This window comes from Tasmannia lanceolata, unplaced genomic scaffold (genome assembly GCF_043159265.1).
Source record: "Tasmannia lanceolata isolate RefF3 unplaced genomic scaffold, GAP_Taslan_0.1 ptg000029l, whole genome shotgun sequence".
NCBI classification, from domain to species: domain Eukaryota; kingdom Viridiplantae; phylum Streptophyta; class Magnoliopsida; order Canellales; family Winteraceae; genus Tasmannia; species Tasmannia lanceolata.
The window spans coordinates 8,729,280-8,745,594 of record NW_027518706.1 but is presented as its reverse complement, the minus strand read 5'-3'; the positions used below and the strand labels follow the sequence as shown (position 1 = coordinate 8,745,594).

The window sequence follows — 16,315 nt, the reverse complement described above, 5'->3', positions numbered from 1 at the left end:
ATCATCCTTTTTTTTTAATTTGTGGGTTCCAGTTTTATAAATGAACGTTATCACAGACTCCTCACTTTTCATTTTCAGATTGATTTGTATATGAAATCTATCACATGCTGACATCTGGAGAGATTCATAAATGCCGAATTTCTGGGCCCACACGACAAGATGAACATGGGTTTGTATAGTAAATAAGAGGAATAAAGGGGCAGGAAATCAAAGACAACAGATATAGGATGGATCATGGATAGAACAATGATAAATCTCAATAATAATAAAAAATAAGGCGACTGATATTAGCACTACCATGTTTTGATAATTGCACAAACTCATCTCATATTATTTTATAATTTAAACAGCGGTAAAAAGTTCTTATATTTCCCGAAAATGAATATAGGGATTAGTCCAATAACTGTATCTGCCTCAATCCTTCAATTAGAAACATATCATATACAAAGTTTTTCCTTTCCATTTACTCGGATCTCTTCAGCTAGTGCAATTTAAAAAAGACAAAGTGAGTTAGTGCAATTATCAAAACACGGTAGTGCCAATATCATACCCAAAAGTTCCCTGACAAATCCATGATTTTGCCGATGCATGGCTCGAAACCTGCTAACCAAATTAACAAGAAGTTCAATATTGTATGAGGTGGACTCGCCCAATTCAAAACTAGGTTTACTTGGGTGAATCGGTGAGTGATGGCATGAGATTTTTATTGACTCGGTGGGTCTCTTCCCCATGGGAACTGTATGTAACTGGTGATTGGGACATGTACAAGAGATTCCAGTTGATGGTTCTTCTGAAAACAATGTTTTTTGAAGATTCAAACCTTTTATCTTTGTTTTCATTCTCATAATACTTCCAAAATGGGATTCCGTCCTGTAAGTAAAGACGAAATACCCTTCTTTCTGGGTTTAATTTTTAACTAAATACCATCTTAAGTAAACATCATACATGTAGGGGCCCCTTGACGAGGGTATCTGATGTTTAATGACCCAAATACCATTCTTACAGGGTTAAATTTTTAAATAAATACCATCTTAAGTAAACCTAACATGTGTGGCTGCCTGCTTAGATGGCACTTATTGGGGCCCGATTAAACATTGTTTACATGATCGGATTCGCTGATCTGAATGGCAATCATAAGTGTGGCCAAACGCTGTTGAAAACGCCTTGATTAGATAATCTTAGGCCTTTGATCCATAAAAGTATAAAACCTTTTTTTTTTTAGGGCAGACAAACCCATATGACGCTCCAACGTACGCATATGCTAAGGGTAGTCTTCACCACTGCAAGGCCCTGAAGGCCTTACATGCCAGCACCTCTCGATGCTTTTCAAATTCTCACAATCTTCGAGCCTTTCATCAGGCTACTATGCTTGGTCTTGCTATGCTCAACTTTAAGCCTACTCTCGTGATCGGCATGCATCACGAGTGATATCCAACAAAGGCCCTCAAGTCAAGTGCAAGTCCATCCAGCGTGAATAATGACGATGCCACTTATCAATCCGCCAAGTCTCGTGACCCAACAGCTCAAGGCACTGACCTATGCCATGAGCCAATCCATAGGACCGAAGTCCTGCAAGGCAACTCCAACCACCTAAAGGCAAGGGTAGGTCTAGCGGCGCTCCACTCTACCAAGCTCGGAGACTTAACCGCTCATACCACCAAATCAAGGGACCAATTGCAAGTTCGCAACACAAGTCCACTCCCTGCTCAGATAGTTGAAGCAAAAGAAGGAACGAAGTATTGAGTACACCATGTCCTAATTCGCCAAACTTGAAGGCTTGGTCATTTGAGGAGCAAGCATGCTCTATGGACTAATCCACAAGGCTTGCGCCTTACGAGGTCAGTCGAAGCCACCTCAATGTGAACTCATGGAAAGCTTAGAGATTTGCCTAACTACAAGACGTACAGCTCAGCTGCCATCAACCAGATTTTATAATCTGCTCCATTTATTACATAGGTTTTTTGATGACCGGCACAGCACCTTGCCCGCGGGACTTTCCTTTGATGTCGTAAAGGCCAAGCGAGGAACACCTGATCGGCAATTATTTTAGCCAGCTCCCGGTGATAGCTTTATTTAACAGAGTTTATATGGAGTAAGCACGTATACTCCATTATTTTTCAAAAAGTAATACACCGCTTACACCATAAGATGATCTAAGCCGTCCAACATAAATAGGTTGTGCCAAAAATAAAATCATTTCCATAGAACAATCCTAGCCCTATGATCTACAGAGGAACTACATATTATGACTGTAGATCGTAGGGCTAGGATCATTCTATGGAAATGATTTTTAGGCCACAACCTATTTACGTTGGACGGTTTGGATCATCCTATGGAGTAAGCCTAACAGTACTTCTGAAAAATACTGGACTTTGCGGGCTAACACCGTAAAAAAACTCTAAGTATGGCATTTATTTGACAATTTAACCCCCTTAAGTGGGTCTTTGGGTCATTACACACCTATGATGTTTTGAAGGTGTTTTCCCTTTATTTTAATTTTTTGAATTTTTTGAATCCTTTCTCTAATAGCTTTGATTTTAACTGCTCCTGTAAAATGAATTTTAGCAACATAACATGTCTATAAAATTTCCAACACACTTTTCCATGACGACTCTTTCTTACCCTTTTTATTCCCAAAATCCAAGCAACATTCTTAAGAACTTTTAAAAAGGCTTTTTTTTAAACCATGGAAACACTTTGTCTTTTTCCCTCTCTTTCTTTATTAGACGACTCTGCTTTTACGTGGAAACCCTCTCTTTCATTTTCAAAACCCTTTTCACATCTCATCTCCTTTTTATAGGTTTCACTTTTCCTTGTGTATTTATTTTCTCTAATTTTGGTTGGTGAGCGGATTTCCAGCTGCCTTGTATTGACTTTTATTAGCTCATGGATTGCTCGTTGCTCTTAGATTCTGAATTCTGAGATTTGGGTTCTTTTCTCCCTTGAAAGTCCTTGAAAACTTGACTGTTTAAGTCTTAGACTCTTAGCTCATGAATTTTTGGGATTGGGTTTGGATCAGAGCAAAGGAAGGTGAGTTTTTTTTTTTTTTTTTTTTTTGAGAAAAATTGAAAGGCAAAAGGAGAAGGAAAAAAACTTGAAAAAATGATGGTTAGGGTTTAATAAGTGAAATTCTGAAATTGGGTTTGAAAAAGGTGAGTTTTTTGTAAATGGGAAATGGAAATTTTGTTTTTGTAATTTGTTGAAAGAGGGTTTTAGGCATCAATTCATATTATTTGGAGTGTTTGTTTTAAAATAGAAATGAAAATTTTGTTTGTGTAATTTGTTGAAAGTAGGCAAGGATTGACAGTATTTGGTTTAATCTGTTGAACTCTGGAATTGAAATATGGGTTTCTGTGAAATGTTTAAACTAGGGTTTTTAATGAGTAGAGGACTATTTTGAAATTGGGTTTGTGGGAAGGGTAAGTTTTATACAAAAAACTATTAGGAGGTAGGTTTTGAGGTGTTTCTTGCAAATTGGAAATGAAAATTTTGTTCCTTTAATTTGTTGAAAGTGGGTTTTAGGCACCAATTTGTAGCTGTTTTGGCTTAATCTGGTTCTGCTGGTTGAACTCTGGACTCAATAGATGAGTTTCTGCGAAATGTTTATACTAGGGTTTTGATGAGTGGAGGACTATTTTGAAATTGTGTTTGGGGGAGGGTAAGTTTTATGCAAAAAAAAACTTTTAGGGAGGTAGGTTTTGAGGTTTTTGATGGTAATTTTCTAAAATTGGATTTTCTGCAAACAACCTCAAAGTGGGAATTTTCAGGATTAGTTGATGAGTTTCTTAAATTCGTTTGATTTTTTGATTTTTAGGTTTTATTCTGCGTGCTCTGAAGAAGGACTTTTGCGCTTTGAAGGTTTGAAGGGTGTGTTGCATTTTCTTAGCTTTTATATTTCCTCTTCATTTTGTTCATTTTGTTATTGATTTTTAGAGTATTCTTCTTGGAAACTTGGGGCTTGCGCGGGATTAGTTGGTTATCCTATTCTATATTCAGTAGGAAAGTGGCATAGGATCATTTTGATAAAAATAATTTGTAATCTTCTAATTGAGCATGAATGAAAAATCGTCTCTTCTCTCCTTATTCTCTATTGTTCTTGATGCCATTGCCCCGGTCGTGGGATTATTTGAGTCTCTCTTCCTGGCGCCGCATTAGATTGTTGCTCTCTTATTTTCTGAGTCCTCATTCTATATTTGTTCATGGGGTTTGAGACTCTCCTATTCTGCCTTTTGATCTACAGGGCTAAGAGTTGGGTTATAGTCTTTTAGGGCTATGAAGTGTTTCCATTTCATCAACGGTGAGAAGAGGGAAGAGCAAAAGACCACAAAGTCCACATCGGTTCGGTCTTACACGACTGAGTCAACCGACCGTGACATGAGGAGGTCAGGGTCTGAATTCAATTCGGAGAATGTTTCTAACACGAGTGCTGAATCTATGGGGAGGATATCCTTCTCGAGTTTGTCTCAGAGACCTAACAATCTGAGGGTGTTTACTTTTTCTGATATGAAAACTGTTACAAGGAATTTCAGCCGGTCACTTATGGTTGGGGAAGGTGGATTTGGGTGCGTTTATAAGGGCATAGTCCGTAATACTGACGAGCCTCATAACAAGCTTGAAATTGCTGTGAAACAGTTGAGCAGAAAAGGATTGCAGGCAAGGTTTCTTTTTCATTATTTTCGTGATTTATGCTTGGTTCTTTCTTTTTGTTGGTTTCCCATCTGTTGATCTTTTGGTCTAGTACGGGCAAAGTAATTGATGTTTATGCCAATATCACAATCCTACATGTCTTCATTTCTCTATATTTGCAATCTTTGGGTAATCACTGTTTTGGTTTCTGATAATTGAACTCAAATTCTCATAATATGTGTGAAAATTTTTAGCAATTTTTCCGTTTAATTTGAGATATGAGCCCATTACTGCAAGTATTTGTTGGCACACCATTCATTCTTCATATTAACTTGGTGAGAGGCCTCAAATTCTCATAATATGTGTGAAAAACCTTAGCAATTTTGCCATTTAATCTGAGATATGAGCCCATGATTGCAAGTATTTGTTGGCACACCGTTCATTATTAACTTGGTGAGAGAGGCCATAACATTCTGGAGAGTTTTCTTTATGGATCTTTCTCTTTGGAGCAGTTTACACCTAGGGCTTCATGGGATGCCACAAACGTTGGTCCTTATTCACAAATAAGATTATTTTAATTTAATGTTATTTGCAAATTGAACATTAAGGCATCTGTGGAAACTCAACGATATCATTTTTTACAACTACTATAACCGCTATTTGCAAACAATCATATTTAGCATCAAAACCATTTACATATAAGATTATATGCAGATAACTTTTAAATTTGGCACTTTTCTTTAATTGCCTCTGAATTTGGGTTCTGAATTTGGGTTTCTAACCAATCTTGCGAAGATAATTAGGGTTTCTTTAATCAAGATCCCTATAGAGATGAAGGAGCCATCCTACAATTACAAGGGATTAGGGTTTTTAGCCAACTCCAGGAATAGAATTTGAGTTTATAACCAATCTTGAGAAGATAATTAGGGTTTCTTTAATCAAGATCCCTATAGAGATGAAGGAACCACCCTATGATTAGATTAAAGAAAACAATGGATAAGATTAGGCTTTCATCAAAAGATTAGGGTTTCGTGAACCTAATATAAAAAAGATAGAGAGGAAGTACCCTACAACACAAAGAAAACCCAATCCAAATTAAACAAATGCCTTCTAGATGGTGAAACATGGGTTTACATACCAAATTAGGGCAAAAAAGTCCATGCCAAGATGGTTGGAAGCTTCTTTCTCCACGAAAAACTCCTGCAAGTTCTTCACTGCTCACAAAGTCACATCTTAGATCTTCATTAGCTCGGATACCATTTCTAATTTCCTTTGAATGATTGAACTAATGAAGAAAAGAAGAAGAAAAAATGGAAAGCATAACGAAACACTAGAGCAATCAGATAAAATATTTTTTGAAGGAGTTCAAGGATAAGTCATATGAATATGAATAAAAAAAGAAAAAGATTAAAAACTTCGGATTTTGAGTTTACCTAAGGCCAGGGGTAGTTTAGGTATGAGAATATTTTTTATTTTTTATTTTTTTGGAACAAGGCATCATAATAGTTTCTCCTAAGTTTTTTGTGAGACCTAACAATTATAATAAAGTGTTTTTAACTAAAAACTTATATGTTAAGTCACATTTAGTTCTCTTTTGGGTCAAGTTGGTTCTCTTTAAATGTTTAGATGAAGAAATAAACTAAATCTAGGCTAGCATTTGGAGGGTTCACTTGGATGAAGAATAAAACTCCTAGATAGTTTTGCCCAACAATCCCAATGAAAGCATTGAAGAATTTGAAAATCCAATTTGCCATGCAAAAGAATCTAAGGCCACGTCTGGATACCTCATGTTTTTTGTATTTGTATTTGGATTTGGATTTGAGTTTTGGATATAAAATACATCAATCATCCCCATGCTCATGTTGTACAAGAGAGGGAGCGAGGGACGTCTTGCTGTTTCTGCAGCAAGGTCGAGGAGCAGCGAGGGTGAAGGTAATTGCCACCAATATGGATTTCCAAATAATGTCTCACAGAAAAGATTTGAAAATCAGATTATTTTTCACTGTTGTAGCTGATTTGGAAATCGAATGATCCTGTCCAGTTCCAAATCTCAACTGCAAATGTGAGAAATCCAAATCCAAATCTTGTGGGTATCCAAACGTGGCCTAAAAGGGATGACAATGAATGAACTGAAGACGAGAAGATTTGGAGATGTCAGTTAGGCAATTTTAATATTTTAAACATTCGGATAAAAATTCCATAAGGATCATAGTAAATGGTTCTTACTCCAAGAACTTATTCATATATTTTTACATTTTCGCCAAAACCGACACGAAATTTCCGAAATGTTTCAGTTTCCATATGCACCAAAACCGTAACAACCGAAATGCACAAACCAAAATTTTAAATGTAATAGTGGTATATTATATCAGTATGTGTTACATAATTATATTTATATAAATTGCATATGAAATGTGGTGCATATATTATGTATCAATATTCATATGAATTACATGGAAAATTTGCTACATACTAAATTATCAGACATTCGCTATAGTGAATGACACTACGTGTTTGATGTTTTAAGCCATTATGGATGGCTGTCTTGCTTATGTGTTCTTATTCAAGCATTTCCTGAACTTTCATCTTTAAATTCTATCATTTGCATATATTTCCACATGTTTTCATGATTTTATAGTATTTCCACCTAAATTTCCAACCAAAATCAAAATTTAACACCTTGCTTATTCCATTAGAAGGGATTTCAGCAGCATTTTCATTGAGACTTGAGAGAAAGGCGTGATAGTGAAAACTCGAGGTCAAGTTTCGTCCAATCAGGAGGGTTTGATGCAAAAGCATCATCTTGCATTTCAAGATTCATTATAATTAAAGAAGAGAAAAAATTGAAGGCTGACGGGCTACACATGTTTACATTAATACAGGCAACACATGTTTACATTAATACTTTTTTGAGCCTTTCCTTTTTGTTCATTAAGTAGGGACTTTGGAGATGTTTAGAAGTTATATGGACAAAATAGAAGTAGAAACTTTAGGTTTTGAGCCTGTCGAATGCTAGGAGTGCTTTAGGTATTGTAATAGCTCCACTCTAAGTTGCTCTTTGTAGGTCCTATCAATGTAAAACATGAATAGTGTTTCTGTGCAAAACATATAATTTAGTCAACTTTAGAGTTTTCTTTTTGGTTAAATTTGGCCGCTTTAAAAATTTAGATGAATGGCTCTGATTAAATTATTGAATAGGGTTTTGGGTCTCTGCATCATATTCCACCCCAGTTGTACGTCATATTTTGTAGAAATGGTTCTCTTTTTGTTTTTGAAGGCACAAACTCTTTTGTGCTCGTAGGATGTTTTTCTTATCATTCTTTTCATCTTTCAGGGGCATAAGGAGTGGGTCACAGAAGTAAATGTTCTTGGTGTGGTTGAACATCCAAATCTCGTCAAACTAGTGGGCTACTGTGCTGATGATGATGAAAGAGGGATCCAACGGCTCTTGATTTACGAATTTATGCCCAATAGGAGTGTAGAGGACCATTTATTTAATCGATCAGAAACCACTCTTTCATGGCCGATAAGACTAAAAGTAGCTCAGGATGCTGCTTGTGGGTTAAAATACCTCCACGAAGAAATGGATTTTCAGGTATTTCATTTTCTTTTCTGTCCATTATCATGTTATCTTGCCATCTTATGTGGATTTATTCATGAATGGTTCAGCTGGGTTTGACTGCCATTGGAATATGGATATTTTAGTCTGTTGTGCGTAAGATCTCCATTAGTTCTAGTGTAGCCTTGTTTAAATGCGCATTATTCATTTCAAATCAATGTTAAAGAGTAAAAAGACCTCAATACGGGCATTCTGTACTTATTACCCCATCTCGGTCAGGTTGTATGATTGTATTTTGTAGTACTGGGTCTTGATCTATTGATGATATTATCTTTACAACAAGACAATAAAAGTTGTAGATCATGGAATATGTCCATTAATAAAAGTAAGAGTTGCGGTGCCTCTTTTGTTTTGTCTTGCTATGTAGTATTCACATGTTTTCCCATGGAAAATACGAGTGAGCTAAAGTAAAGATTTGATGGCAGAAACCATTCATCTTGCTGGGTCCCACTGTATTGATTTTTTTTTTTTTTGAAATGGTAATATTATAAATGATGAAAAAAAAAAAAAAAAAGGAGACCGAGATGGAACTCCCACATTTACAATAGAAAACGAGAAGACAGAAGAGATGAAATATACAATCAACGGCACACCACTCCTCAAGGAGGAAGGTGGTCAAACCACCTAATAGGACCACCAGATAAACCACGCTTGGCAAGTGCATCTGCCTTATCATTTGCCGATCTTCTGACATGTTGATATCCGATAAAAGACCCCGAGGTTATATCACCAATCTCATCAAACATGGAAAGAAATCTCCATGGAGGAGCCGACCCACCTTTCAGCCAACGAATCACATTTAGCGAATCCCCTTCATTAATGGTCTGATCCAACAGACTTCTATCAATATGCAAAATGCCAAAATGCGCAGCCCTCACTTCAGCTTCAGAGGCATCACAGACACCTATAGAGCCATAGTATGCCCACACTACTCCCCCATTTAGAGACTTGGAAACCTATTTAGAGACTTCATAACTCACTTTAAATCTGAGGTCTTTGTGGTGTCACTGTTTGTAGTGAGCTATCAGAGACTAACTGGTGGAATTAGTACTATTTTGGAGTTTCCATAGTGCTTCCAATTACTGCTTTTGTAGTTGCCAATGTTTAGTCATGACAATACAACAATAAAGCTCCTAAATGATGCTCCTCTAATTGTGAAACAGTGTTCATAAGCTTTTTTTCCTTAACCAATTGCCTGAACATTGCATGGACTAGATGAATTCAGCTCTGCTTAATAGAAAAGTTCTACTATGGTTGATTGTTCACAAAAATCATCTTGAAATTCATTATTGAGGTGCATTTCCAAATCTCCATCACTTTGTCTGTCATGGATATCTTCAGTGGCATGGTCCGTCAAATCATGTGTAAATTCTTCATTTAGGTCAATGCGAGACCTGCATAGTTCAGCAATATATAATCAGGCTAGTAGATTGATTAATTTTGAATTTCAAATATTAAAGGGAGAAAACCATTGGTAAAGAAGTACAATACCTTAGAGTGGGTTGTGTTGAATCACCTCCTATATTGGTACCATCAAGTTCATCCTCGTAGTCTCTTTGCAAATCCACTTCAAAACGCGGGGGACGATTGACATTTTCTGCTTCTCGAGAAAGATTTTAGGGTGGATTCGAAGTAGACGGAATGGCTACATTATTAGAGGGTCCCGTAATACAAACATTGTTTGGAGGCAGCATTGACGAATACAATGAATTTCTACCATTGTCACTAATGCTTTTGAATATATATATCATCATAGAATTGAACACATCTTTGTCAAACATCCTCATGATTGTTGGGAAGGCATCATCATTATCGACATCCATAAAGTGGATATATATGGATCAACAACGTATCGACACTTTATGGATTCAATCACCTGCCCTTCTATAGTTCCGATTCTTTTCTGGATTAGAACTTTAAATTGTTGGAAATTGATTCATCGTCCAATCGATAAGAATGTTTTCCTCCCACCGATATTTTCCCACGAAACTTCATCCTTCAATCTTCCATCACAGTGTAAAAGAAGAGAAACCATTGTTTCGGCCATTTTTTTAAACACCTGCAAAGACACACAAGATATTAGAAGAACAATGTTGAAATAAGGGGAGTTTTCAAATCTCTAAACAGGGTTGTCAACACTCTAAATGGGGGTTTTAAAGTCTCAAGAAGGAGGGTTATGAAGTCAATAAACATGGTTGGCTAGGGGGGCTCAAGTCTAAAATAGGGCTGATCAAGTACCTAAATGGGGGTTTTCAAGTGTCTATAGAGGGCTTCTCAGGTCCAAAGCAGGGGTTTTCAACTAAATTGGATTATGTATAAGCAGGGGTTTTCAACTCTTTAGGAGGGAGTTTTCAAAGCTTATAAGTCTATAAGAGAGGGGTTTTCAACTCTCTAGAAGGGGGTTGTCAGAGGTTTTAAGATCTGTAAAAGAGGGGTTTTCAAGTCTCTAAATGGGGCTTACCAATTATCTAAAGAGGGTTTCCAACTCTCAAAACAAAACCTCAAAATAGGGCTATCCACCTGAAATAGGGTTTCCAACTCTCAAAATAGGGTTATCCACCTGAAATCATAGGAGAGGAAGAAAACCCTAAACCCTAAACAAGATAAAACATATATTGAGAAAAGAATAACATTGCAAAACCCTAAAAAAATGAAAAACAAAACCTAGATAGAGAAAATGAAAAAAAAACCTATTCACGTGTTTCTCGAGCTTTGCCACCTCCAATGGCGGCTACAAGGTGAAGGAGATGACTGGTAGGGTTTAAAAACCCAAGTTCAAAATCGAAACAGTACAAACTTGGGAAGAGGGAAAGTAGAAAACTAAAAGATGGAAAGAAGAGAGGAGGGGAAAATAGAAAAGTAAAAACGTGGTCTTTACTAAAAGGGCATTTTCGACCACATCTTTTCATCCGTACAAAATCTGTCCCCCATTGGTAATTCCTGAATAGCCTGGGTCCAGTTGATAATTCTGGCTGATTTTTGTCCCCCTTTAGTAATTGATCCTTATGGAAACAAACTTGTTGTGCATGAGCTAATCAGTCAAGTTTTGAGCTTCCTCAGTTTATTATGATGTAAACCGCCCTAGTGGAGTATTTTCTTTCTATTTTGTTTTTTATTCTAAATTATGTGGTATTTCATTATTTGTTGTTTCCATTTTTCATCTTTTTCTTTATCACGGATAAAACAATAATATTGGTTGCACCACATATGTATGTTTTCGTGTTTGGGCTGTGATTAAATTTTATACTGTTGTGGTTTGGGCAAAGAAAATAAAATTCAACATTTACCATTTCAATGGCCCAAGGGCTAAATCTTGAATTGAGAAGGTTCTTCAGATCATTTTCAACGGATATGCTGAACTTCTGCTTGTGGTTTGATCTTGCTTTAAATAATTCTATTCTTCTCACTTGAACTTTTTTTTTGTTAGTCTTCTTTCAAACAAAACTCCATGGTTCAAACATAGCAGCACTCATTTTTCTTATATTTTAATAAATTTTTTCATGCTCCCATTTTTCGAACGAAATGATAACCATGGTGGATTTATGATTTCATGTTGCTGAAAGTTATCCTTGTAATGATTGCAAACTATTCGAACAAAAAAATTTATCCTTGTAATGATAGCTCAGCATGTCAGCTGATGTCAGTTTTATTTGCACAGATTATCTTTCGGGACTTTAAAAGTTCAAATATTCTTTTGGATGAGAACTGGAATGCAAAACTGTCGGACTTTGGGTTGGCTAGACAGGGACCAGCTGAAGGATTAAGTCACGTTTCAACAGCGGTATGTCTCAAAATGCATTGGCACTGTTACTTTTTTGCTTTTAACACTTGTTTATCACTGGCATTGTAATCGAGGTTTGAAATTTCGGTTTCGGTTTCCGCCTCAGCCGAAATTTTTTGGTAATTTCGGTCCCGGCCGAAATCCAAAATTTCCGGTATTTCGGATTAAATTTAAAACCATGGTTGTAATGAAGGCTGCTTATTGCTTACACTGATAGTTTCTAACTTGTGCTTTACATGTACTTTCACAGACAAGTGCTGTAAGTTTCCAGAAAAGGCTAGATATCTCCATATTAGACATTTTTCGTTCAAAACCTCTTCTCAGCAGCTATTTTTTGTGTCTCTATGACCATGTTGAGCTAAAAGTTTACCAAAAAATGATAAAAGTAAAATCCCTTGATAAAAAAAATTGGTTGCACACCAACAACTAAGTTAAAAAAGGATATTCCTATATTCAAGTAAAAATAATAATAAAAAAGCTATGACTAAAGGTAAAAGTAGTTGTAAGAAACCTATTGCTAAAGTTAAGAAAGGGGATTCTTATAATTTATAACTAGAAAGAAGGACAAAGAAAGGGGGGGATCGGTTCTTTTAGAAAAAATGGCTACCTCTAAGGAAAAGAAGAGAAAGGAGAAGAAAGAGAACAAAATGTGAGAAGGTTATTTTGATAAAATATTACTTTTGCAGTTTTCACACGTAGAGACTCTTCTCCTCTGGGAGAAGAATAAAGCCTTCCATAGGAACAAAGATATAGATCCTCAAAACTCTTCTCTTCTGAGATAATTTAAAGAGAGATTTCCTTCGGTAAGAGGAGATACTTTGAAACTTCTTGCTTTTGGGATATCCAAGAAGAAAAAGGACTTCCTTAGAAAAGAAGGCATGCCAAACTTCTTCAAAGTTTTTTCTTTCGGGAAATCCAAAAGAAAGGCTTCCCTTTGGAAGAAATGACATGTTTTTAAAATTCAGCTCCTCTGGGAAATCCAAGAAAAAAGAGATTTTCTCCAAGAAAAAGGAAACATTTTCCATAAAAAAGATTACCTCCAGGAATATCTAGGGAAATGGATACTGACTAAAGAAAAAGGATATCAAAAGAACTTTACTGATTTATCAATCTTTGGATTAAAGATCCTAAAAAATGTGGATTGAAAAGCCGATTGATACACAAATTACAAAGCTAGCAAACGTATAAATCATAACATCTTTCCTCTTCAGAATAATCTCTCAAATGAATTTCTTCTTATTTTTTTTGAATGGCACATATGAATTTCTTCATAGAAGCTCCCATCAATTTTTGACTCGCCCTAGTTGACTTTCATGCAGTTATTTCTACAAAACACTGGAAGTCGATTAGATTGCGGATCATCACGCCTATTGACTTCCAGATCATCACACTATTGCATATGCTAGTAATATCTTTGGAAGTTTAGATCACTATCCCCATCAATCTTCGAATCGTATCTATGGATAACATTCAATTGGCGACGTCAATCACTCTCCATGTCGTCACAACCATTATTTTGGGGATCCTGAAGATTGATTGGCAAAAATTCTCCTCCAAGGCAAAATATGAGGAGATTCTCTTTGGCAAGTACTTTAAAAGAATGACAAGTTTTCATAATGACTTAACGGGAGTTCTTCTCAGAAGACTCCTTTACAAAAACAAAGTCAAAATAGTTACTGACTCAAAAGTGATTTTCCACCATGGGACTTCTCTTACCAAAAGAGTCAAAAAGAAAAGTTAAGACTGTCTACAACTCAAAAGGGGCTCCTCTTCTGAGAGGATCCTTTTACACAAATGAGTTCGTAAGAAGAATTTCTACTTAACAATTTATCAACTCATTTTTTTAGTTTGGGAACCTCTTGATGAATAATGTGGTTTTAAGTTTTAACTACACTAAATAGTAAATATTAATGGTGCAAAGCAGTGTTATGAAGTCAACTATGCGACTTTCAATGTTCTTTCTAGTTTTAGTTATAAGGGCCTTCTCTTTAAGTTGCTAGATAAAAACTTCCTTGAGAAAGTGATCGTTGAAGGGGATTCCTTGAATGTGATTCGTTGGCTCAAAGGCCTTCACCCCTATCCTTATAGATTTGCTAGATACTTTGAATAGATTCAAGATTGGGTAGGGGACTCTTCAGCATGTGCGTCGTTCCGCAAATGGAGTGGCCGATAGACTGTCTAAAGGAGTAGAGAAGGAAGATTTAGAGCTTTTTGATTTTATGCCTTGATTCTTTCTTTTGTCTTCTTTTCTATATTTTTTATTTCTCTTTATATCTCCTTGTATCTCGAGTTCTCGACCATCTCGGTCTTTTTCTAATGATATCAGCTACCATTCTAAAAAAAAAAAACAACATGGAAGCAAGAGAGAACATAAATTGGAGTAGGTGTGGAGGTGATTCTTCTCAGATGGTGTGGGTTTAAGTTTTGAAACCATGCCTACTCAATTTCTACAAACAGTGTCATTCCTAGAGAAATATAAATTGAATAATGAAAAAATGATAACATTATCTTTTTTAACCTTAAAAATGAAACATTAGTATGAAGACAAATACATGTTAAAAATATACGCAAAAAATTAACGCTTGATACTGATCCCAGTGCTCCCCCCGAGCTGTTTATGACTTTCTACCTTGGAAGATCGTTACCTATTCCTTCATGTTTGCTTCCTATTCCTTTATGTTTGCTACTTTTGATGAATTGATAATCAAATTCAATGAACTCATATTTTTTTTCCATGCAATAATGGTTTCGCTCAGATTTTGCACCTTGTAGTGGACACCTATCTGCATTAATCGCTCGCAATTAGAACATAGCACATAACGGCTTTGATACTTGAAAATTGTAGTATGTTCTGATTAACAGCTAAGAACCTACAACTACATTCAGACCAATTAGTAACAAAATCATCATACAGTAATGATTCGTAGGATTTGTAGACTCTTTAGTGTTCTATGTTAGATTTAGGATACTATGTTGCTCATCTCCAATTTCAGCTGTTTTTAAAGCATGTTGATCTTCCTTAGAATTGTGCATACTGAGGTCTGCTCTAATTCACATGGGGCCCCACTATCATTCAAGAATGACCACCTGGCGGGACCCACCTTAGATCTGCAGTGGCCCATTAATCACACTGGTCGGAATATCCTAATCGTCCTTTAAAGACCCCACAAACGAACAGTAAAAATATACATATTTGAAAGCCAAATATTCATTTGATTGGATATTTATTGTCGTCTGATCAGCATTATTTTGGGCCACCTCAAAGGTGTGGTACATCATTGTATCATAATGAGAATGCACCACACTGATTCACTCTAGATAAATACTTAAATAGACATTGATTTCCTTTTCTATCCATATTATTTCTCTTCCAAATGTTTCTTGCATTCTACTGATCCCCAAACAGATTGTAGGAACAATTGGATATGCAGCTCCTGAGTACATTCAAACCGGACGCCTTACAACCAAGAATGATGTTTGGAGTTACGGGGTCTTCCTCTACGAACTCATCACAGGGAGGCGTCCATTAGACCGCAACCGCCCAAAATCTGAGCAAAGGCTCTTAGACTGGGTCAAGCCATACTTATCAGACATCAGAAGATTCCCTATGATTTTCGATCCAAGACTCCGAGGTGAAATCAATGTTAAGTCTGCTCAGAAGCTCGCCTCTGTGGCAAACAAATGCTTGGTTCGGAATCCAAAGTCACGCCCCAAAATGAGCGAGGTCTATGAGTTGGTGAAGCAGATAATTGAGACATCACAGTTGGGGAGCCCTGAACCCCTTATCAAATGTTCTGTTTTAAAAGTTGTTTCAGAAGAACCTAAGAAGAAAGGATCCAACTTGAAAAGGGGTTTCGCAGATTTCAGAGAAAGTGGTCGGTCCATCTGGCGGGCGTGGACCCCGAAGCTTGTAAGATCGTGGTGACGACGAGATTGAGGACGGACGGTTTTCGGTTGAGTTTGAGGTTTCTCCAAGTCAACTCTTTGGGAAATTTATAGGGGCATCTTATGAGGTTTTGTAATGTTAAATCTTGTAGGAAATAAACTATTCATGTGTGTATATCATGCACTCAGTGATGAACACTTAGTATATTTCTGAGACAAAAAATTAATCATAACTGAACCATGACTGCAGGTTACCATTGCTGCTTCTACTTGATTATGGTAGTAAATGTGGAAATCATTTTTCAAGAAATCATTCTTTTAGCCATTAAAAAAAAGAAATTATTCTTTTATTTATTTCTTTTTTTATTGAACCTTTTTTTTTTTTTTTTCTATAAGAACTCTAT

The 16,315-nt window shown here is 36.3% G+C and overlaps 1 protein-coding gene across 2 annotated transcripts; it reads left to right on the top strand.

Moving 5' to 3' along the window:
* The first annotated feature begins 2,758 nt into the window (after positions 1-2,758).
* Positions 2,759-16,165, top strand: LOC143859112 (serine/threonine-protein kinase PCRK1-like). 2 transcript variants are annotated; one of them, XM_077369791.1, is made up of 6 exons: positions 2,759-3,030; positions 3,815-3,867; positions 4,241-4,653; positions 7,961-8,221; positions 11,904-12,026; positions 15,433-16,165. In XM_077369791.1, exons 3-6 carry the CDS (start codon positions 4,273-4,275, stop codon positions 15,949-15,951), a joined length of 1,284 nt encoding a protein of 427 aa, XP_077225906.1. In that variant the 5' UTR covers positions 2,759-3,030; positions 3,815-3,867; positions 4,241-4,272; the 3' UTR covers positions 15,952-16,165. The 2 variants fall into 2 exon arrangements, with proteins under 2 accessions (XP_077225906.1, XP_077225907.1); XM_077369792.1 differs by lacking the exon at positions 3,815-3,867.
* The last annotated feature ends 150 nt before the right edge of the window (positions 16,166-16,315 follow it).